The sequence below is a fragment of the Neolamprologus multifasciatus genome, chromosome 12 (assembly GCF_963576455.1).
Source record: "Neolamprologus multifasciatus chromosome 12, fNeoMul1.2, whole genome shotgun sequence".
Classification (NCBI taxonomy): Eukaryota; Metazoa; Chordata; class Actinopteri; order Cichliformes; family Cichlidae; genus Neolamprologus; species Neolamprologus multifasciatus.
Window position 1 is genome coordinate 2,516,203 of NC_140450.1, and position 23,529 is coordinate 2,539,731.

Consider the following 23,529-nt stretch of genomic DNA (forward strand, 5'->3'; position numbering starts at 1 on the left):
GGTATTTCCAGTATGAAAATACCTGTAGTGTGTGAAGTGTGAAGGAAATTAACTAATAAATACTAACTCTGATATAGTGCCAGTCCCAGTAGATACTGAGATTTCAAACTGTGACCTGTTGGTTTCTGTCTGATCTGCACAGTTTTTCACACCATGACCAGGTTTGTGGTAAAGTTACTGTTACATCCATGTTTGTTGGGCTGATGTGAGCACTTCCTCTTTCATCTGAAAGAAGGTTCATGTCAAGCTATGATTTAAGTCTATTCAGCTCATTTAATGGACTTTTTTCTGTCTCTTTCACTTTGCAGCAAACTGCCACAATTGCTCACACAGCAATTTAACATAAATTATAGTCTTCAGCTACAAGTCTCGTCAGAATAAGTCTAGCTGTATTTTTTACCTATTTTCTCTTCAACCTACTTCCAGCTGAATGCAGCTTCATCCTCACCGATGCTTTTTATCTCTACCACAGCTCTTTATTGCCCCCTAGTGGAAACAGTGAGCAGTTACCTTTTTATAACTGACACTGTATCAAAGTGAAATCATGCTTTTCATGTAATTCTGTAATTATCTCTGCATGTCTGCTAATGAACTGGAATACTCTGATTACATGGGAGAGCAGAAATCACACATGGCTGATTAGTGCTTTGTTTTGATGCTGATGTGGTGGATAAGCTGCAGCGCCTCTTACACTGTGTAGAATAATTAGCTGACATGTGAGAGCACTGTTGGCCTTTTGTTACAGAGCCAACGGGAGCTTCGAAGCTGCTCTGAAAATGACCTGGAGATGTTTGAAACTGTAGCTGACAGAATAGAAAAGCCCTCTATTGTCATCGTACATGAACAATGACATTATGTTGTTTATGGTCAGAAGACAGAGCAAAGACAATTCAATTCAATTCAATTCAATTTTATTTATATAGCGCCAAATCACAACAAATGTCGCCTCAAGGCGCTTCATAGATACAGAGAAAAGCCCAACAATCATATGACCCCCTATGAGCAAGCACTTTGGCGACAGTGGGAAGGAAAAACTCCCTTTTAACAGGAAGAAACCTCCGGCAGAACCAGGCTCAGGGAGGGGCGGCCATCTGCTGCGACCGGTTGGGGTGAGAGAAGGAAGACAGGATAAAGACATGCTGTGGAAGAGAGACAGAGATTAATAACAGATACGATTCAATACAGAGAGGTCTGTTAATACATAGTGAGTGAGAAAGGTGACTGGAAAGGAAAAACTCAATGCATCATGGGAATCCCCCGGCAGCCTACATCTATTGCAGCATAACTAAGGGAGGATTCAGGGTCACCTGGTCCAGCCCTAACTATATGCTTTAGCAAAAAGGAAGGTTTTAAGCCTAATCTTAAAAGTAGAGATAGTGTCTGTCTCCTGAATCCAAACTGGAAGCTGGTTCCACAGAAGAGGGGCCTGAAAACTGAAGGCTCTCCCTCCCATTCTACTTTTAAATACTCTAGGAACAACAAGTAGGCCTGCAGAGCGGGCCTGTGGAAGAGAGCCAGAGATTGATAACAACTATGGTTAGATGCAGAGTGGTGTGTAAACACATGGTGAGCAAAAAGGTGAGTGAAGGAGCATCTCTTCTTCTGCATCTTCCTGTGCTGATTGGGTCTTTTTACACTTTTCAGTATTGTTCTCTTGTCAGCCTGTTTTGAACTTTGATAGCTAAGAAAAACTACCATCAAGTGCAGTATTTACAGTATTATGAAACTTTTAAATTAGATGGCAAACAACTACTGCTAAGCCTTCAAAAGTAGACACACACACACACACACACACACACACACACACTGCTCTCTTATTGAAACATCTGTACTATAGTCTTTAATAGCGTTCAGCTGACAGTAGAGGGAGTTACATAATCAGTAATGGTGAGTAAAATCAAATAAAAACCTTCTGTGCAAAGACGACCCTTCCAGCACCATCATATCATATATATTTTTACAGACTATTATTTTAAGGTGTTTTCTAGTGAGTGCTTCAGGTCTGCCAGCTTCTTGGTGCATTGCATTATGGGGGATGTAGTCCATGAGCACTTGTAATTCAAGTGAATTTACATGTCTAACTGATGAATGTCATTGAACTTTTTATGTCTTAAAGAGATTAAAAGAGATTTTTTAACTAATGTTCAAAAGGCAAAATCATTAACTGTCCATCAATCAGTAACCTCACCTCAGACTATTTTATCCAGAGTAAAAGTGGTTTCTGATGATTGTTCTGAAGGTTTAAAGTGCAGTGACTCAGTTATTCAGGTTTCACTTGTTTGTTAAATCACAAAATAGTGATTTACATTTACTTTAACATAAATAATCCTCACATAGTTTCAGTTCATAAATGTGACATTAAATTTAATTATGCTGTCTTTTTAATATGGAACACTTTAATTCTCCCCGACATCAGACTGACGAGCACTCGACTGCTGTTTGATAATTCTCTTTATTTCCAATATACATTTCATTTGAAAAATATAAATTCTAAAATAAACAATTTCACCTATTCTAAAAAGTCACAAAATGTTAATAATAAAAAAAGAAAATTGCATCAGTATTCCGAACACTAGGATTAACAGAAGATTTTCACGTGGTTGTAGGTTTCTGTCCGACACACTTACACAGAATCACACTTTAAACTAACCACTCCCCACAAATGTCCCGGGCGCCGACTCACATTCGTTTCCACTCGCCGCTGCTGACAGCTGAGGTGGAATATTAATTATGTCGTGACTCTTATCTGCGTGAATTACAGAGGAAGAGGAGGGCTTGTTCATTCACGTCTTTGAAATCTCTACCGTGGCGATCCGTACAGAGGCCCGGAGGTTTCAAATTTAAATGAAAAAAATGAGAAAGTGCTTGAGTGCACCCATCAGAGATTCAGTGGGGAGATGGTGTAAATCGCTGTACTGGAGTCAAAAGATAACCGTGGGTTATTTTTAACCTTTTAATGTGGGTCATGCCAACTTTGAGCTCCATCTTCACCACAGAAACAAAAACAAAAACAGCATGGAAAAGATTTTTGTGTCTATTGTTTGGATCAAACTGCAAGATTTAACATTTAAAGTGGCTCTTTTGTGCTGTTGTTGTTCAGCCTTTTTTTTCTTTGCTTATGAGAGTCATCATGAACTGATTGGCTACAGTAATGACTACTGTAAGATAAATATGCATTAATCATCTCACCGTGCAAAGGTAATCTGTAATCTCCAGGAATAAGTATGTTAAAGATGCACAGGTCTACATCCACCTGTGTGTCCTGCTATCTGATGGAGTTATTAACATAAGAAAATATTAATTTTGATGGGAAATTATATAAACCTGCTAAAGGAAAATGCATGTCAGGTGAAAGTGGGTGTACAGCAGCTCTTTTTAGGAGCAGAGCACTTTGCTCTCAGTTGTTTCAGTGAGATTCTTACTGCAGTTTGGGGGAAATGAAGAAAAGAACATTTTTCTTTGTATACACCAACAAACCTACAGCTGATCCATAATGGGTCAGCTACAACTTTTTGTTTTCCAAACAACCTTTGGAGCCTTTATTTCTCTAAATACAACTTGTTTCCTGCCTGATTACTGCAACCGAAGTGAGGAGTTCAAAGTTAGCGCGACCCACACAGCAGCCACATTCATGTAATATAAGTTCACATAAACCTGAATTATCCTTTATAACTGGCCAAAAACAGACGAGCAGTCAGAGAGATGCACGTGGTCATTCTGTGGGAAACAGTCTGAAGTTAAAACATTGGAGCAAATATGGAGTTTGTGCATCTTCTGCCTCACTGACGTGATGCTTTAACAACTGTTTAAAGGATGTGTGCGGGTTAAACATAACACTCACATGCCCTGTGCACACTCTACAAGCTCAGCAAGTTTACTATGGGGGGCAAAATTAAAATGCTTTGCCTGGTAATTAGAAATTTGAGTTAGAGTGAAGAAAACTGAGTCAAACACTGACCAGCAATCAGAGATTCAAAGACATGTTTGACAGCTGATGTGTGCACAGGTCTTTGTGTGGATTTGAAGAAGATAGGATTGCATAACAATGACCAATAAGGCTACATTCACGCTGCAGGCGAAAGCGCATCAAATCTGATTTCTTTGACCCTATACGACTCATATCCGATCATGGTGTGACAGTGTGAACGGCACAAATCCGATCTGGGTCACTTTCGTATGTGGTACTGAATCCGATACATATCTGATGTTTTAGAAAGCTGCTGTTTGATGGTCATGTCGCATTAAATCCGTCTTTTACGTCACTGACACAAGACAGACGCCGATTATCAGCTCTGGAGAAGACATCGCGAACGCTTCCTGGCCATCCAGTGTAGATGTTAGTGAAACTGTTGGGAAGACAACGTTGGAGAAACGTGAACATTTTATTTGTACTGTATAATCTGCAGATTCTGACAGAAATCTGCAACTATCCTTTGAAGCAGCGCTCCTCTAAAACAGCAATAAGGATCATTATTAGGTTATTTACATTATTATGTAAATAACAAAATAACTTAAAGCAAAATTGGGAAACGTGAAGTCCGAAGTCTTTATATTAAGGGCCATCAGTCAAACAATACTGTTTGTTCTGGGTCTGAACAGAGCGCGTTGTGTGTGACGTCTTCTTTTGCGCATGCGGCCGCTTTGAGCGTTCACACTAGAGCGCGTTTGCTGTCGCATTTTATTTGTAGTGTGAACGAGCAGACAAAAAAATCGGATTTGATCAAAAAATCGGAATTGAGCATCAAGACCTGCAGTGTGAACGTAGCCAAAGTCTCTGAATTTAAGCACAGATGTCATGTGACCGTTGTATTACAGCCCAAACACATCCTTATTAAGAACTGATGAGATCACACGTCTTCACATCATCAGATGATTCCAAAAACAGCTGAGAAAAACAAAACAAACCTGCCGTGAACCGAACTGAGCTCGCATGGATTTGATTCCCGTCTCCTCTTTTTCACATTGTTACTTTAAGAATCTCTTATAAGCCACTTAGGTAAAGTACTTTGTGCAGCAACAGTAATTATTATGATATGCATTTCTAGTTAGAGTTTAAGTTTGGCGGAGGAAAATCGGATGATTATGTCGCTGGATTGTTTTCTACTGGAACGGAAAAAAATAAGAAATGTTACAAACACACAATAAAATCTTTTTTTAAAGCAAAACAAAAGAAGAAAATGATTTAAATTAAATGAGTAACAAAAGCAAAAGAGTAAAAGATTCAGAAAACTAGAAACTGAAGTATAACTGCATCAAAGTGAGAATAAAAATATTTTCCTCATCTGCACATACAGATGTGCATTGTTAATCTGATATTAATTTAAATATCTACTGTGTTTCCTTCACAAGCTATGATCATAGAGTGAATCTGTGTGAACCATTTCTACAAGAGGACAGAGAGAAAATATCAAAACCATCAAAAATCACATTGCAATCATTCATGATGAGCACTGAATCTAAAACAAGAGGTAGAGCTATAAAAACATGATTTTCCTGCTACAGGAAAATGTTATTAGAATAATTCGGTTTATATAAAAACTCAGACAGATGATATTTGTATATGTTTATATAAAAAGAGCAGGTCCATGCGCGGTGAGTGAGCTGCAGCCTCAGTCGGTGATGCGTAGGAGTTGCATAGAAGAATATTCAGCGGTTACCTTTGTAAGCAAAGACTAACTGTGGAGCCGTGAGAGAAACGTGGCGAGGAAAGACCATAGAGCGTGCAGCGTAATGCTTTTTCTAAAGCGTGCCGCTCTTCACAACAAAGTCTTGAAGTCATGAAGGAGATCGGAGTTAAAAGAATCACCGAAGGTCAGTAAAAAGAAAAGTTGTGCTGCAGGTTGGTGGAGATCTACAGAGATGTTTCGGATCCTCTGCTCTTCCAGTAGAAAGTGTTATCATCGTCTGGGTCCATGTCTATTCTAATCTGAGGCACAGACTTCAGCGGACTCATCTCAGGACTGAAACACAGAAATAAAATGTTTTAAGTACATGTGTGCAGACGTGGTGCATCAACTATGTCATCGAGGTGTTCGGGGTCGATGACATAGATGAAGCTTCAGCAGACTCGCCTGCTGCATCACTTTTCACTTCAGTTTTTAGTGTGTCTTTAAAATTCAGCTCTTTCTTTTCTTTGAAACAACGCAGCATCCTTCTGTTCCTAACACGTCATCCTGTCCTCATCAGTAGGGCTGCCACGATTAGTCGACTAGTCACGATTACATCGACTATTAAAATCGTCAACGACTGATTTAATAGTTTGAAGCTTTGTAAGATCCCAAAAGACGCAGGAATAAGTAGTAGGATTTAAGAGTGTAATAACGGACTGAAACAGAAGATGGCAGCACTGCATGTACAAGGATGCCAGCTGCCGTTAAACCCCGAAGAAGAAGAAACTGTGTCCCAGAATTCATAGCGCAGCCCAGCTCAGTTTCCAACAATGGCGGCAGCTAGTTAGTTTTAATATTACTCTTATTATTCTTTCTGGGTCACAAAATAAATGTTTAACATGTTTTCAGGCGAGAATGTAGCTGTGTAAACCTCAAATATCTGCTCAGTTTATCAAGACACCACATATTTTCAAAAGCGCTCCGACGTTTTCGGAGATGTCTGTTACCCACTAGCTCGATAGCTAGCCGGGGGCTAGGCTGAGAACACCGGACTCCCGCAAATCGTTTTCAAACCCACCGCCTTCTTTCGCTACTCAGGTTAAACATGATATATAAGTCACTTAGATAACTTAAAATGTTATTGTTTGGCTTTTTTTTAGTATTTTATTTGTTCCTGATTAAATCGGTTTGGCTGAGATTAAAGTTACAGTTTTTACACAGCTGAATAAACGTCAAGCAGACAGCTGATTATCAGAAGTGTGAGATGCTTGAGAATATCCTCGGTGTCCTGTTATATTTTAGATAGCAAGGAGCAGACGGCTGAGTTTATTAAACTCCACCGAAATAATCTGCAAATTTCATTAAAATTTAATAAACTATCATCTTGTCTTTATTTTTAGTTAGCACATACCTTAAACACTTAAAGCTGTAAGCTAATGATAGTTACATAAGAGCAGATGCTGCTGGTGCAATAATCTGTACGTTTTATGTCCAATGGATGATGATCTGATTAGTCGACTAATCGCAAAAATAATCGGTGACTAGTCGACTATCAAAATGATCGTTTGTGGCAGCCCTACTTATCAGTATTCAGTAGATATCCAGGAGGATTTCAAAGTTTTCCTGTAATTTTTTGGGAGCAGTGTAAATATGACGAAGATCTGATAGATGCACACCAAATAAATCATGCTCACATCTCAAAGGTTGAGTGATTATTTGGCATTGTTGCTTAAAAACTACTTATCTTGGTTACTAGTTTACGTTTAGCTAACTTAACATTTCACCTCTAGGTCACTTTATTGTGGTATTTCACTAATACCTCAGTATAGATCTGATGTTTCCTGAGGTCATCTGAGCTCAGAACAATTTGCCTTCAGTCTTAGTGGGACAGGATTACTTTAACAGCAGGGTCAGTGTAACGTCATTACTACAATAGATACCAGTGATAATAATGAGCATGTAACTATTAAAATGCCTAAAATGTTTTAAAGTAAAATGACATCGAAAAGCACCCAGCTAATTAACCCTATATATATATATTTTATTTATTTATTTATTTATTTTAATCCGTCATGTGACCAAAGAGCACTGCGGCTGCGGACCAATTATGTCGCTGGTTGTGGTTTGTTGACATGGCAGATGTCCTGTAATCGCAGCTGCTTTTCACACATTGTGGTACCAGTGCTGATGGACGAGGATTAGTGTGGGGACGACTGTGGGGCAGATGGGGTGATGGGAAGGCAGCTTGACCCTGCGTGTGCTCAGATCCTGGTCATTGTGAGAAGTTGCGGACATGATGGAATAACATAATCTCTCTTAAGCAGCATAATATTTGCTATAAATATTTGCACACAAACTATTCTTGTCATGCCTTTTTAAGACCGATTGTCTCCTTAAAACTCATATCAGTGGAACACAGTGTGCATTTATCATGCAGTATAGACTTACAACATCTACACAGCAGATTGATCTGTGTTCCTAAATACACAAAACACTACAAAATGTCCTAAGATGCAGCTTAAGATACTAATCTCTTACAAGTCACAGGCAAATTTAAGATGAACGGGTTTAGCTCTTTCCTTTTTTTAAATCCCACTAACCTCACAAATCCGAGCACCAGTGGAGCCACACGCAGTTAGAGGTTTTATTTTTTTTTAAAGGAACATAACAGCTGTGTGCACGTAGTGTAGTCCTACACTACGTGCACACAGCTGTTATGTTCCTGCAGACGGTACATGCTCAATGAAGTTCAACATAGTCAGACTTTGTTAGCATTAGCTGGCTCGATAAAACCTAAAACCCCAGTCAGAGATGATGGACGTCACAATGGTGGTTATCAACTTTGTCTGCATGAAAGAAACTGTCGTGAACTGGCTGTGAAAGGACCCAAATGCAGATAACATATAACACAGCGTTATTAACTAAATGGAAATCAATACAAAACAACAGTGGGAAATAGGGCTGCACGATTAATCGTTAGAAAATCGCGATCTTGATTCATACTTATGTGCGATCTCATTTCCAAATGACAACGATTTAAAAAAAAAAAAAAAAAGACGACGGCGATTGTACTGCATTTTGATCCGGGACGTAATCTGCATGAAAACAAGCGCTCACTCTTCCTGCTCAACAAATGACGAGGGCGGAGCTTATACCACGTGATACAGAAGCTGTGCCGTGTGATGCTAAAATTAGCAGGAAAAAACAACGGAGAGCACGCCAGGGATGACGAGAAAGTGACAGGAGAAAATCCGTCCCGGTCAACCACCCAAACATCAATAACGGGAACCTTATACAGCGCTTCCCTATACCCGTCGAACTCCCGCAGGCACAAAGAAATTACGGAGGCTGTTACTTATCACCTGACCAAAGATATGGCTCCATCAACACTGTGCAAAACGAGGGATTTAGGAAAACAATCAACATCCTAGACCAGGGGTGTCAAACTCAAATACACAGTGGGCCAAAATTCAAAACTGGAACAATGTCGCGGGCTAACGTTAATATTTATTGAAAAAAAAATCTTCCTCTAGATATAAGAATAAATCTTTTCTTATGGACTCAAATAAGTTTTGCTAAAAAACTGAATATGGAACAAGCAAAGCTTAATACTAAACAATATATATATTAGCTGTATAATACCAGTAGGCCAGCTCTGATAGTAATTTGGTATGGCTTCGAGGGCCAAATGTAATTAGGTTGCGGGCCAAATTTGGCCCACGGGCCAGAGTTTGACACCTATGCCCTAGACAAACGCTACACAGTGCCGTCCCGCAACTATTTTTCTATAGTTGCACTACCTGCTCTATACACGCAGTGTCGAGCAACGGTGGAGACGGAATTTCAAGCAGTACAACATTTTGCGGCAACGACAAAACGTGAGACATTTGTTGTTTTTATGTTTATTTATTGTTTTTATGTTCAGTCTCAACTGTTACGAAGTTGATGTGCAGTTAATAAGTGCAATAAATATTTATACTGGAAAAAAAAATCGTGAGAGAATCGTGATCTCAATTCTAAGCAAAAAAAATCGTGATTCTCATTTTATGCAAAATCGTGCAGCCCTAGTGGGAAATGATAAGAACTAAACACATGTGGAAGCAAACAGAATAACACACAACCATGAGGGAGAACGCGACACTGGACAGAGGGAAACACAGGGCTTAAATACACAATAGAATAATGAGGGAACAGGAAACACATGGGGAACACAGCGGAGACAAATTAGACACGAGGAAGCAAAACTAAACACACTGAACATGGAACGCAAGACTTTCACAATAAAACAGGAAACGAACGCAAGACTGACACTGGAGTGGAGAAAAGGCAGATGAGAGGGAGCGAGGGGAACATGGATAAACATGATAGACAGGGGAACATGCAACGAAACATAAGGAGCGAAACAAGACACAAGGACTCACAAACAGATATAAACACAGAGGGCAAAGACACAGGGAGCTAAACAGGGAATATAAGAAACTCAAAACAGCATAACCAGGACTACTAATGAACCAGAACATAAACCATACTACAAAATATTACCAAAACACAAGAAACTCAAAATGCTGGGTTCAAAGGACCCAGAACCACGACACAGACGTTGCAGAAATTTTGTAAATGTTTCGATTTGATCGTAACAAGCTCGAGTGAAAAAGTAACTCAGGCTCATATATTTACCACTCGTGGTGGTGCTGCACATTACAGCTCTCATTCCTTAACTTGTTTAAACATTTGATGTTATTCAGTGTGTTCATGTCCGTCGCTTTCCCATAGGCTAATAAAGATGGGAAAATTAGTGAAACACACTTTGTTGTTTTATATACTTTTTGCATTGCTACGGCACAGAAACTAAATCACACAAACGGGAAAGTGTGAAAAACTTACATATGACTTTAACTAAAACTCATACAAACAGATCCACCTCCATGAGACTGAAAATATGGGCTAATTTTGCTTCCAAGTACACCCGTCGGGTCTGAATGCTATAGTTTGGGACCATAATTAATATGTAGCTTTACTCCTATGCATATTTGCTGAAAGTATTATCTGTGATAATGCAGATTCTGGAGGCACCATTGGCCATTAGAAAGCACTTTGGGTGCAAGTTGCAGCCGAGCAGGGAAGATTTCAGTTTGCTGTCTTTCAAAAGGCTTAACAGTTACGTGGCAGCTTAGGTTACAGATGTCAGTTAATTTGAGTAAAACACAGACTAAGCCACAAAATTTGTTTAGGACAAACTTTATTTATCTCTAAAGCTGTGGAAAAGTAAACAAAAAATAAAATATTAGCTCACTGAAGCAGCTCCTTTGTTTCACTGAAGGAAATAAAATAGAGTAAAAACTCTTTTGTGAACATAGCAGAAAGAAAGCAGAAGCCTTTCACTTTTTAGCATACAGCATGCAAACAGCATGACGGGGCAGACAGACGAGCTGCCATATGGCGCCCAGCGCTTTGCTTCCCCTTGAGGAAAATACAGTTTAGCCATAGGTAAGCTAATTAGCCTAACTGACCTTTAAAGTTCAGACTAGCATTAGCGTGGGGATAGTTAGCGTGCCTTCTGACCTTTTGCCATCTCTGATGCCGCTGTCTTTATTAAATGCAAAAGGAAATCGGTGGAGCTTCTGTTTTGTTTCGTTGCCATTTTGTTTAGTCTGGCAGCTGAGCTGCACTGTGACAGTCTCACTCTGATATCCACACACACGTCTCACCTGGACAAGTAGTTGGCCTGGTAGAAGCGAAGCTGCTCAGCACGATGTGTGTCGTTCAAGGAATGATGAGGACTTGTCTCCTATGAAAACCCCCAAAGAAAACAGCCGTTAGCTCACAGATACCCATGTAACTTGTTAGATAGCCTCTGACACACACTTTAATGTTTGACATCCTGTGTGTGTCACAGCATCTGTAAGAGCAAAGCAGCGGGTAAAACCAGGAACAGTGTGCATCAAAGATACTGTAATGAATACAGCAGTAAGTATAGAAACCAGTCAGATCATTTAATGTTGTAAATGGGCATTTATTCTAATATTAAAGGACCAGTGTGTGATACTGGGGTGATTTATTTTCCCCATCCAGCATGTATCATACTTTTATCTGCTTTAAATGAGTCTTTAAAGGTTGTTCTAGTATATTTCTACACCAGCCCAGACAAAGCTCAGGAGAGGGTCTGCTGTGTTGTATTCTATTTTATTTTATTAGGTGAAGGGATCATCAGCTTTCCTAAAACATCAATAATTAACACCCTCTGAAAAGCAGGGCTAATCGGTTAGTTCCAACCTCCAATAAATGTAATTAAGTCTCCACACTAGTCCTTCAGCAAACACACATTAGTTATATATTAAAGCAAAAGTTAGAATTCAAAAAGACTTTTGTACATAAAACTAAAGTTACTGTTAAATATGTTTAAACAGGCAGGATCCACACAGTCAGACTTAACAGCACGTAACTGAAAATGGAAACTGATGGGGGGAAAAAAGTTAATCGAGCAGGACGAGGTAGAAAGCGAGCAGCTTTCATGCATGTTTGAAAGGAAGTAAGCACAAAGAAAAGCAAAGAAGTAAAGCAAAGTTAAATATCATGCAGTTACACACAAAAAGGCTCCACATCTTTACTAAGTACAGCAAGTTAGGCAGGCGCAAGAAGTAGTTTTCTCTGGTGCTGCAGGTAGTTACTCACTGTCAGAAGCCTTATCACTTAAGAAGGGCTCCTGTTCCATCATGTCCATGGGGATTTTAATGCTGGGAATATTCTCATTGTAAGGATAGTCAGACTGTTGGAGAGAGGAAACATCATCATTGGAGACGTTCTTTTTTCTCTTCACCGGCTTGTTTGCAGCCATATCCAGTTCAGAGCTACAAGAAAATCAGTCATGAGTGAATAATTCAGAGCAGGGCGGCAGAAGCAGCCGCCAGAGGGTCCAACTGGGCCCACATCGCTGCAAAGTGTAGAAACTGGAGCAAAGTCATTCATTATATTTTGAATGCAGTCCTGTTCCTGGTGTGGCAGCACGACGATGGCGTTAACACACAGGAGTAAAAATATGTGGAAATTTTAAAGTCATGTAGACATAAAATAATATTGTCTAGTTTTTAAAACCAATGCATATGAAGGTTTTGTACTTTTTAATACCCACTGTGATTGTAAATCATAATGTAAATGTAAGCAAACTCACTGAGGGTGGAAACACACGGATACGTCACAGACTGCTCATCTGTTTTTAAAGCGACAGTTCATTAAATGTTTTCAAAAGAAAGGGGTGTGGCTGGTTTTCACCTAATTTACTATGCAATCATACAGACTGGGCTGCAGGAGACCCGTTAACTAACAGTTAACGATAACTGTCCTGAGGTGCACTGTTTAGCCTTTAGTCAAAACTCTTGCGATAAGATCTCTACTCTATGCTAGGGCTGCCACGATTAGTCGACTAGTCACGATTACGTCGACTATCAAAATCGTCGACGACTAATTTAATAGTCGCCGCTTCGTTTGAAGCTTTGTAAGATCACAAAAGACGCAGGAATAAGTAGTAGGATTTAAGAGTGTAATAACGGACTGAAACAGAAGATGGCAGCACTGCATGTACAAGGATGCCAGCTGCCGTTAAACCCCGAAGAAGAAGAAGAAGAAGCTCTGTCCCAGAATTCATAGCGCAGCCCAGCTCAGTTTCCAACAATGGCAGCAGCTAGTTAGTTTTAATATTACTCTTATTATTCTTTCTGGGTCACAAAATAAACGTTTAACATATTTTCAGGCGAGAATGTAGCTGTGTAAACCTCAAATATCTGCTCAGTTTATCAAGACACCACATATTTTCAAAAGCTCTCCGACGTTTTCGGAGATGTCTGTTAGCCACTAGCTCGATAGCTAGCCGGTGGCTAGGCTCGCTAGAGCCGTGAGAACACCGGACTCCCGGCAAATCGTTTTCAAACCCACCGCAGTCTTTCGCTACTCAGGTTAAACATATATAAGTCACTTAGATAACTTAAAAATGTTATTGTTTGGCTTTTTTCAGTATTTTATTTGTTCCTGAGTAAATCGGTTTGGCTGAGATTAAAGTTATAGTTTTTACACAGCTGAATAAACATCAAGCAGACAGCTGATTATCAGAAGTGTGAGATGCTGGAGAATATACTCCGGTGTCCTGTTATATTTTAGATAGCAAGGAGTTTATTAAACTTCACCGAAATAATCTGCAAATTTCATTAAAATTTAATAAACTATCATCTTGTCTTTATTTTTAGTTAGCACATACCTTAAACACTTAAAGCTGTAAGCTAATGATAGTTATATAAGAGCAGATGCTGCTCGTCAATAAGCTGTACGTTTTACATCCAATGGATGATGATCTGATTAGTCGACTAATCGCAAAAATAATCGGTGACTAGCCGACTATCAAAATAATCGTTTGTGGCAGCCCTACTCTATGCTGCAAATATCTAAAAATGCAAAGTGCTTGAATAAAACCCACGGTGTTCTCCGGTGCATGTCTACACGGTGAAGGTATGATTTTAGCATATGTCGTCTCTTAAACATTCTCAAGTTCATTAACTGGAAGAACTACAACCTAAAAATGAAAGAAATGTGCATAAACCCCGAGTTAGGATGAGCTGCTGTAACAGAAAACAAACGAAAGGAGTTAAGAATGAAGAATCTCAAATAAACCTAAGAGTGAGTTAGAAAAGATGAACATATCCCAAACTTACGTCGTCAGCGTCGCTGTCTATGCTGCCACGCTTCTTCTTTTTCTTCTTATCATCCTCTTTCTTCTTCTTGTCCTTCTCTGGGATGACATCATCCAGGAAACTGAGGTCATGCTGAGAGAACATGTAATCCATCCCCTTTCTGACAGCGACCAGAGCGAGGATCTGATTTTGAGATCAATCGTTGACGTCAGCGTTAATTCTATCGATATTTCTTTTTTAAACATGAGCTGAAATCGACGTCATTTGTAAAATAAAATGATATGACATGAATGATGAATGAAGCCCACATTAACACGTCAAACCTGATCATTTCACTTTGATTCTGAGAAGTACAACAAACTTTATCGTTCAATGAAGTTTATAACAACATCCTGCAATATAACTGTTACGTGAAGTCCTGGGATAATCTCTGCTGATTTATCACCCAGATAAACTCAAGTCTACGTACACAACACAAACTTTCGAGAAACAATTTGAACTTGAACTTGAACTGAAAATGCATTTCTGGTCACAGCCTCTTTAATTCTGCTTTGGTGAGTGTAATGCTGAACATAGTGCCTGCTTAGCTTTAAAACAGCACAAACTCTCTGTTAATGAACTTTCCATTTAAGCTGTAAAAATGTGTTCTGATATGAAACTTTCGTCACGCCATTATGAATCTGCCCAATACCTATGTACCTAGATCAGAGTCCTTCTGCTGATGATACCTGTGATATGACTCTTACAATAATACTAAAAGATGTTAGTATTACTCACTAATCCCAAAAGGTTGATTCTGTTCATCTGGACGTTTTCAATGGGAGAAATATTTCTTATAAACAGCACATTTGCACAGTGACTGAAACCAGCACCACTGAATGAACAATGTGCTGTGAGGTCAGTTCTTTGATCGTTAATATGTTAACTGTCATTACCACTGATCAAAGCTCACGGAGCATTGATCAAAGAGTCGGGGAATGGCTGCAATCACAGCATTGTAAGATGGTGACAGATAGGGCTGCCACGATTAGTCGACTATCAAAATCGTCAACGACTGATTTAATAGTCGACGCGTCGTTTGAAGCTTTGTAAGATCCCAAAAGACGCAGGAATAAGTAGTAGGATTTAAGAGTGTAATAACGGACTGAAACAGAAGATGGCAGCACTGCATGTACAAGGATGCCAGCTGCCGTTAAACCCCGAAGAAGAAGAAGAAGCTGTGTCCCAGAATTCATAGCGCAGCCCAGCTCAGTTTCCAACAATGGCGGCAGCTAGTTAGTTTTAATATTACTCTTATTGATCTTTCTGGGTCACAAAATAAACGTTTAGCATATTTTTAGGCGAGAATGTAGCTGTGTAAACCTCAAATATCTGCTCAGTTTATCAAGACACCACATATTTTCAAAAGCGCTCCGACGTTTTCGGAGACGTCTGTTACCCACTAGCTCGATAGCTAGCCGGGGGCTAGGCTCACTAGAGCCGTGAGAACACCGGACTCCCAGCAAATGGTTTTCAAACCCACCGCCGTCTTTCGCTACTCAGGTTAAACATGATATATAAGTCACTTAGATAACTTAAAATGTTATTGTTTGGCTTTTTTTTGTATTTTATTTGTTCCTGAGTAAATCGGTTTGGCTGAGATTAAAGTTATAGTTTTTACACAGCTGAATAAACGTCAAGCAGACAGCTGATTATCAGAAGTGTGAGATGCTGGAGAATTTACTCCGGTGTCCTGTTATATTTTAGATAGCAAGGAGTTTATTAAACTTCACCGAAACAATCTGTAAATTTCATTAAAGTTTAATAAACTATCATCTTGTCTTTATTTTTAGTTAGCACATACCTTAAACACTTAAAGCTGTAAGCTAATGATAGTTATATAAGAGCAGATGCTGCTGGTGCAATAAACTGTACGTTTTACGTCCAATGGATGATGATCTGATTAGTCTAATAATCGCAAAAATAATCGGTGACTAGTCGACTATCAAAATAATCATTTGTGGCAGCCCTAGTGACAGATGGACCCTTGGGCCCCCTCCTCGATTCAGAGATGGTCTTTCCCTTTTCACGTTAATGGTTTCCTTGACTCCGCCCTCAAACCAGCTTTCCTCCCTGTCCATGATGTTACATCCTCATCATTGAAAGAGTGTCCACTGGCCTGTAGGTTTAAATAGTCTGCAGAGTCCTGACCTGACGCGGTGGCTCTTCTGTGACAAAATGTTTCTCACACTGAAAACGTCCAGATGAACAGAATCAGCCTTTTGGGATCCACTTACCTGGGTGATTGAGCGTGCATCAAGACATTACTCACTAATATTAATTAAAACTATACTTTCTAGGATGCTGGAAACTTAACTAGCAACATCTCAATAAAAAGATGTCTCACCATGACAGGGAAGATGATGGCAGCCACGGTGGACTTGAGGATCCAGAGCAGAGCCAAGCAAAGGATTTGCATAAAAGTGAAGAGGTGGACCTTCCGGAGAGGAACGTGTCGCAGGTAAACCAGGTCCGGCTGGTGCTTCGCCGGCATTAGAAGCAGCTTAAGACGATCCATAAACTACAGAGAGACCGTGGTACCAATTAATATGACAGAGCTTCAGTAACCATCACTGCTTTTCATTGCAACTAAAGTAAAGGAAACTATGCAAGTCCTTATTCTGAGACTTTTACTGATATCGGCTGCCGAAGGTACTCAGGCATCATTTGAGGCATGTTTTGATTTTTTATGTTTAAGCGTGAAGCCTCGGCCAATCATTTCCAGCTGGTATCCTTAAATTTACAGCATAATGCAGTTTATCCTACACAAGTGCTGAGTGACTACCTCAAAGGGGGAAAAAGCAGCAAGGCAGCTTGAGTTTCTCTGACTCTGAGCACATCTGTCTGTGCTGATGCACAGATGGTCTTCTATCCAAAGAGCCTCTGCACCTATGGTGTCACAGGCTTGCTTCTCTAACATGAAGGAAACCAGAACAAACATGCAGCAGCTCTGACGCAACAAGCATAACATTACATGTGCTACTTCAAAGCTGGACCATCCTCCACGCTCCCCTTGCCAACTCAGCGCTTCCTGTGTCTGTTTTTACCATTTAATCGTCCATTTCTTAAAAGGAAATGGCGGTTAAACAACTGGGTTATATTCTCTCCCCCCCCCCCCCCCCCCCCCACACACACACACACACACACACTTTCCCTGGGTTCAAAGTGCAACTAGTCTAATTTGTGGAAATATGGTGATTGTAGTTGTTTTTTGTTGCTGCTATTTTGTTTTTTCAGATCAGTTTCCTTCTCTTTAGTCAAATTTTTCAGTGGCTTGTTTTTTTTAAAAATTAAAATGATACCTGCACTCCATTGAGAGAAGCGACCCCCATGTACAAGAAGACTCCATACAGCACAGGCATGGGGATGAACTAGGTAAAGGGAAAAAGAAGAAGGCACATCACAGAGGATACTTAGATCCTGGTTTGTTAGGAAACACAGAATATGTAAAGGTTAGAGAGCAAAATGAAACCACTGAAACTTGTCTGATTTGTTCTGAATTCGAGGAGTCGTCTATGAGTTGTGTAGTGCTCTCAAAGATTCCCACAACAGCGTGTGGACTGTTGTGTATCACAGTCGTATTACTCCACAGCTGTCGACAGTCGCAGGAAAGAAGAGCAGCTGAATATCGTTAAAAGTTTGAAATTACTTACACACTGTCTGTGCTGCAAAGAGAACCAATGACAGCTTTTTGAACCCAGCTTTCACAGGTTGAATTTAAAATATGAGGTGAGAATAAGTATATCTAATCTTTGTAATCTACTGATAGATGGGCTGATTTGTATAAATCGAGGGAAAGCTGCATATGAAACTCTCTCAAGGAACTTGGCACGTGTTCGGCATGCAAAAGTCTTTGTGTTGTAAAGTTTGTGAACATTTACGAAAGTTTGTGAGAGAGTCTGGCCTCTCAGTGGCCGAAGATCAAAGTTAATGGCGCTGCTGTAAAACTCATTGAGAGACAACTGACGTCAACAAGGACTTAAAAAAAAATCCACTGATCTTTGACTTCATCCACATAAGTATTTAGTGTGTCTGTGTGTGTTTATTTTTATCGTATTGATCTTCTTTTGCACTGAGATAACTGGACCTCAATGTCATTTTTCAGTGCCTCATTGCTGATGGGACGATAAAGATTCTGATTCTGATAAGACAGCAGCTTATCAGTAATCTATGAGTGTATTTATTATGCAGGTTTATGGGCAGCCTGATAAAGAAATCCGTTTATTCTTTTAAATTTAATTTGACCAACGAAAACTACGTTAAAAAGCAGAGAAGTCCGATTTCATTTATGTCCTGATACCTGAAGAACAGGTTAAACACTACAGATCCTCTTCAGAATAATATTACCCACCGGCCTTATTAGACAAACTATTACCACTTTATTGTGTTCTCACTTCATTTCAAGTTTAAGTCGTTGCATTTTGATGCAGATTTGAAAAGTCACGTAAAAGCAACTGGAATTCAAACCCATTAAACTGAAATGGGACATATCAGCTGTGTCTGTGAGGGCTCTCAGTGGTCCAGGTCATCGTAGCCCAGACGTTCCCAAAGTGTGGGGCCCGCCCCCTAGGGGGGGCGCAGAGCCATTGCAGGGGGGGGCGCAGCATGAAAAGGGAAAAAAAACAAAAAAACAATGCTTGGACACTGCTAGCACGGGCGCCCACACAAACGCAAAGCAGGAGATGAAGCATAGCTGAATATGTTTCCAAACCAACTTCATTCTAAGCCAAAGACTAGAAAATATGGTGAAGCAAATCTTCCCTTTGGCTTCACCTGCACAAGTGCCGAGGTAGGTCTCCCTGCAGGGTTGGTTTTCCCTTCGTTGGGAGCAGCGCTGGGCTGTTTAAATCACGGACAAACAGGATCCCACATTCTTGATTTAGTTCACAAACACTTGTTGTAATGACTAACTACTCCTGACATTTTGGAGATGTTAGCTCTTTATACAGTAAAGTTACAGTGGGATACAAATAATATCAGGCTGATCCTGCCACGATTTGTTCCCCCGGTTCAAATCACGGACAAACAGGATCCCACAGTTGTTTATGTTTTTGAACCCATTTTGCACAGGGATTTTTTGAAAAATGTATTGACAGTAATGTTGAATATTATTACACAGGGGAAAAAAAAAAAAAACTACATGTAAAATAATCACAGCGTGATGCCTCTGCCTTTCTAAATGGAGGGACAGTAACTGTGTGTAAAACCTGCAGACAGTCAGATTAACAGTATTTCGTCTCCATCTGCCATTCTGCAATTCATCTCATGTAAACAATAACGTGGCGCACAGCGTGACGTGAAAAAGGCACATACCTTTGACGTTGAGTGACGAACTCTGTATTCCTCGTCCACATGTAAACGCAAAAAAGGAGTTTTAAAAAATCTCCGTTCTCGGTGATTCGAAACGCCGTTTACGTGGACGAAACAGCTGCGTTTTCAAAAATACCTGTGTAGATGCGGACGTAGCGTAGAAGACTTAGTAGTTTATTTTCTTACTACCTGTAATATATTGCAGATCACTTGTATTTGCTTAATTGTTTACTAAATGTTTGAGGTGTGAAATAAACGCAATGGAGCAAAATATGGGTGTGTGTGGTTGGAGGATGTGTTCGTGCGTGCGTGCGTGCGCGGGGGGGGGGGGGGGGGGGGGGCGCGAACATTTTTCTTGTAAAACAAAGGGGGGCCCAGCAAAAAAAGTTTGGGAACCACTGTCGTAGCCTAAGGAGGTTGGAAAGAGGGTCCCAGATGACACCTTGGCTTGATCAGGTAGAGGATCAATCAGGGGTCCATCACCCTGTTGGGGACCCTCCCATAGGGCTTAAAATTGGGGACTCTCCACCAGTTGCTCTTAGAACTGAAGAAGCTTCTCGGATGAAACATCTTTAAGAAACCTAAAGAAGTCCAGATGCTTTTCTTTCCGAGCTCCTTCGACATTAGCTGTGTTTTTTTGCATTTTTTGCAGGAGCATAGTGTGAATTAGCATGACTTCTGTTCAGAGATGGCAATGAAGCCAAGTTACACTGCCTTTATATTGTTTAACTTTGTGCAGTATAACTAAAGAGAGCTTTTTAGAATTTTTGTAAATCACATTTAAGCAGTACTTGCATTGTATGTCTCTAGATCTATTAAAATGTATTGTTGTTTGTTGATTTATAGTCAGAGGCTTGAAAATAAATTCAAACTCCTCCCCAGAGTTACCAACATGACCGCTACGTGGTAAGACCTGCTTCTAGAAGGACATTGATTAAACTCATAAACCGTTTATAACTGGCATGCCAAGTTAACAAATCAATCACAAGACAAGAAATAAAATTAATATCTGATTGATTACCTTTAAAACTGGAGCCATAAACACAGACAGCCCTGTGAGGATGAACACGCACACACCCGTGACCCTCTGCTCTCTGCAAAAAGACAGAGAAATACATTTTACACAAGAGCAAAACTGCAGCGTCTGAGCTGTCTGCTTGTTATAAAGTCATGATCTGAAGCAGCCTGGCAGTCAGTTGCCAATGCCAAGAAAGAGAAAACAGCACCAGTGTTTGCAGAGGGTTCAGAGTTAGTGTGGGTGTTTTGGTGTTACGGTTTGTTAGCTCAGCTTACAGCTGACACATCAGGAGGCCGGGGAGGACGTCAGACATGAAAACAAACTAAAACGAACACAAAGGAAGAACCAGGCAAGATGCTGAAAATAAAATATGTTAATACTGCCAAGAAAACAGCTTAATTTAAATACAGATAATCATTAAAAACCTGAGATGATGAGAAAAAAAGAACATTTGTTAAAGTTGTCTCATGCTGCTTTTTCTGAAATATTTATTGAGACCAAACACTGAATGAACAATATTGACAACAAGCCAACAGCAATATGTGTTTATTGATTATGATTTGAATGATAATAGTGATCGAGACACTTTGTTCAGAGATCGTGCGCACGTTAAAAAACACAGACGTAACATCCAGGTCAGAAACATGAAGCCTTAAGCCTGCGTTCTATCTGAAGGCCACCAGATGGCGATAGATGCGAACCAAAAAGACTTTGGTCCTATAGCAGTTTATGGAAAAACAGCTTTCTGTCACGACCTCTGTGAACATGTTGTGACGAGTTTATGGGCTCGGACTGAATAACAAATCAGAGTCTGCTTCATAAATCCTGGTAATACCATGTTTCACAATGGAGGAATACTTGTCAGTTAAAGGTCATTAACAATGAGTATATGGTTTCATATTCAGAGTGATCGGCTAAAGAAATCTGAGGCTTCAAACTGCCACAGCTGCAACATCTGTCATTGAGTCCTTCACCATGAATCTACCTGAAGTAGGCAGGGATGTCTTTAGCTGCTTATTTGCTAATCAGTTAAAAAATTTAAACTAAGACTAATCAGCTAATCTAACAGTAAGAAATCGAAACAAGTGTAGCTAATTTGAGCATTTCTGGCATGAACAGCCTTCTTTCCAGTGCACATGACATATGTGCTAAGAAAATAAAAGAAAAAGTTTAACTCATGAGCCAATTCAACATGTTATCAGCAACACTATTTTTGAGGAAGGTTTTTGCTTCTGTGTTCATCACATCTCAAAATGATTCATTGCTGCTGCAACACTCGGGCCATTTGCAGAGCACTTGGTGTTTGAGCAGATCACAGCACGAGTCCTGCTTCATGGACCTTCCTGTTATAACCACAATCCTTCAACTGAAAGCACTTAATTCCATTTTCAATTTAGTGCATGAAATATCTGAAAGATTATCCATTTACTGCTCTTTGATGCATGTTGGCCAAATCTAACCAAGTGATTCTGCCTTCTTCTTCCTGGAATCTCACCTGCAGATCAGATGTAAAAGCCATTCGTTTCTTACAGTCAAACTAAAACTGTCATCGGGCTGTATTTGACCACAGCCACTTTATGTGGGGGTCAGTCAGTCGTTGCTCTCACGTCTGCAGCTGGTTCAAAATGCGGCTGCACGACTCCTAACAGGAACTCGTAAAAGAGAGCATATAACCCCGTGCTGGCCTCTCTGCACTGGCTGCCTGTGTCTTTTAGAGTTAATTTTAAAATTCTTATGTTTGTTTTTAAATGCCTTCACAGTCTTGCCCCGCCTTACCTCTCTGAGCTTCTTCATCTCCACACACCCTGTCGGTCTCTCAGGTCAGCTGACCAGCTGCTCCTGGAGGAAGCTCAGAGGGGGCGGGGCCTTCTCTATCGTGGCTCCTAAATTATGGAATAATTTGCCCGTGCACGTTAGAGAGGCGCCTTCACTGTCCACTTTTAAATCACGTCTTAAAACCCACTTTTATTCCTTGGCTTTTAACCTCAGCGAGACTTAGTTTCTCTTTTAATTGAAGTAGTTATTTAATGATTTCACTCTTTTATTTGGTTTTTACTTATATCTCATGTAATTTTATTTTACAGTTCCAATGTACAGCACTTTGTCAGCTGTGGTTGTTTTAAAGTGCTTTATAAATAAAGTTGATGATGATGATGACAGTCCACAAAGGGGGCGTCTTCCTAACAAGCATTGCTCTTACCTCACACCCAGGAACTTTGGCTGCTCTCCGGGAGCCGACGTTTCAGTCTCCATCTTCAAACTGTCGATGTGAGCGATGGAGATGACGGTGGCGGCCACGTACCACGGCAGACCCATGAAGGAGCAAATCGCTAGCAGAACAGCCACCCAAAACAGATCCAGATGGTAACCTGCCCCTTTCTGGTACAGACAACAAACAAGGTCAGAGGTAACGTGTGTGTATGTTCAGGCAGTAAGCAGAGCACAGCTGCAGATACAGGCAGACCTAAAACCCTGCAAACTGCTCATTTATGGTTTGTTTGCAGAATAAGACAGAAGAACCAAAGCGATGCTCCATCATTTATTGTTTAAAGGGGCAAATTAGCCCGCTGGAAGAATACTATTGGTCTACTTCAGCAGCTACTGCCTAAAAATAACAGGTAGTACTGTCGTGACATCTCTCTCACCCCTATGAGAAGAAGGATGTTTAGCTCCAGTGTGAAAGGATCCAGTGTTGTAGAGCAGGGAGGCCAAACTCATTTTACATCGTGGCCCACTTTGATCTCAGGTGGGCCAGACCAGTGAAACTCGTCTTCATGTCAACATGAAGATGTTTAGAGATATTTAATATAAAAAATTTTAATTAAATACATCCTGTAATTATAAAACAGTGTTGTTAATTTTTTCATTTTTTTAC

The 23,529-nt window shown here is 40.1% G+C and overlaps 1 protein-coding gene across 9 annotated transcripts in view; it reads right to left on the reverse strand.

The window, feature by feature from the left end:
- Positions 1–2,433: 2,433 nt before the first annotated feature.
- slc4a4a (solute carrier family 4 member 4a) overlaps positions 2,434–23,529 on the reverse strand; it is a 79,683-nt gene continuing 58,587 nt past the window's right edge. For 4 of the 9 annotated variants that reach the window (XM_085179974.1, XM_085179975.1, XM_085179973.1 and 1 more), the window contains 8 exons: positions 22,855–23,033; positions 20,658–20,730; positions 17,629–17,697; positions 16,674–16,847; positions 14,309–14,470; positions 12,282–12,375; positions 11,318–11,397; positions 2,434–5,960 (listed from right to left, as the gene is read on the reverse strand). In XM_085179974.1, coding sequence (XP_085036100.1) covers positions 11,354–11,397; positions 12,282–12,375; positions 14,309–14,470; positions 16,674–16,847; positions 17,629–17,697; positions 20,658–20,730; positions 22,855–23,033 — 795 coding nt within the window. In that variant the 3' untranslated portion in view covers positions 2,434–5,960; positions 11,318–11,353. Of the gene's footprint in view, positions 5,961–11,317; positions 11,398–12,281; positions 12,376–14,308; positions 14,471–16,673; positions 16,848–17,628; positions 17,698–20,657; positions 20,731–22,123; positions 22,234–22,823; positions 23,034–23,529 lie in introns of those variants that run through there. The other 5 variants (XM_085179971.1, XM_085179970.1, XM_085179968.1 and 2 more) reach the window with 2 other exon arrangements.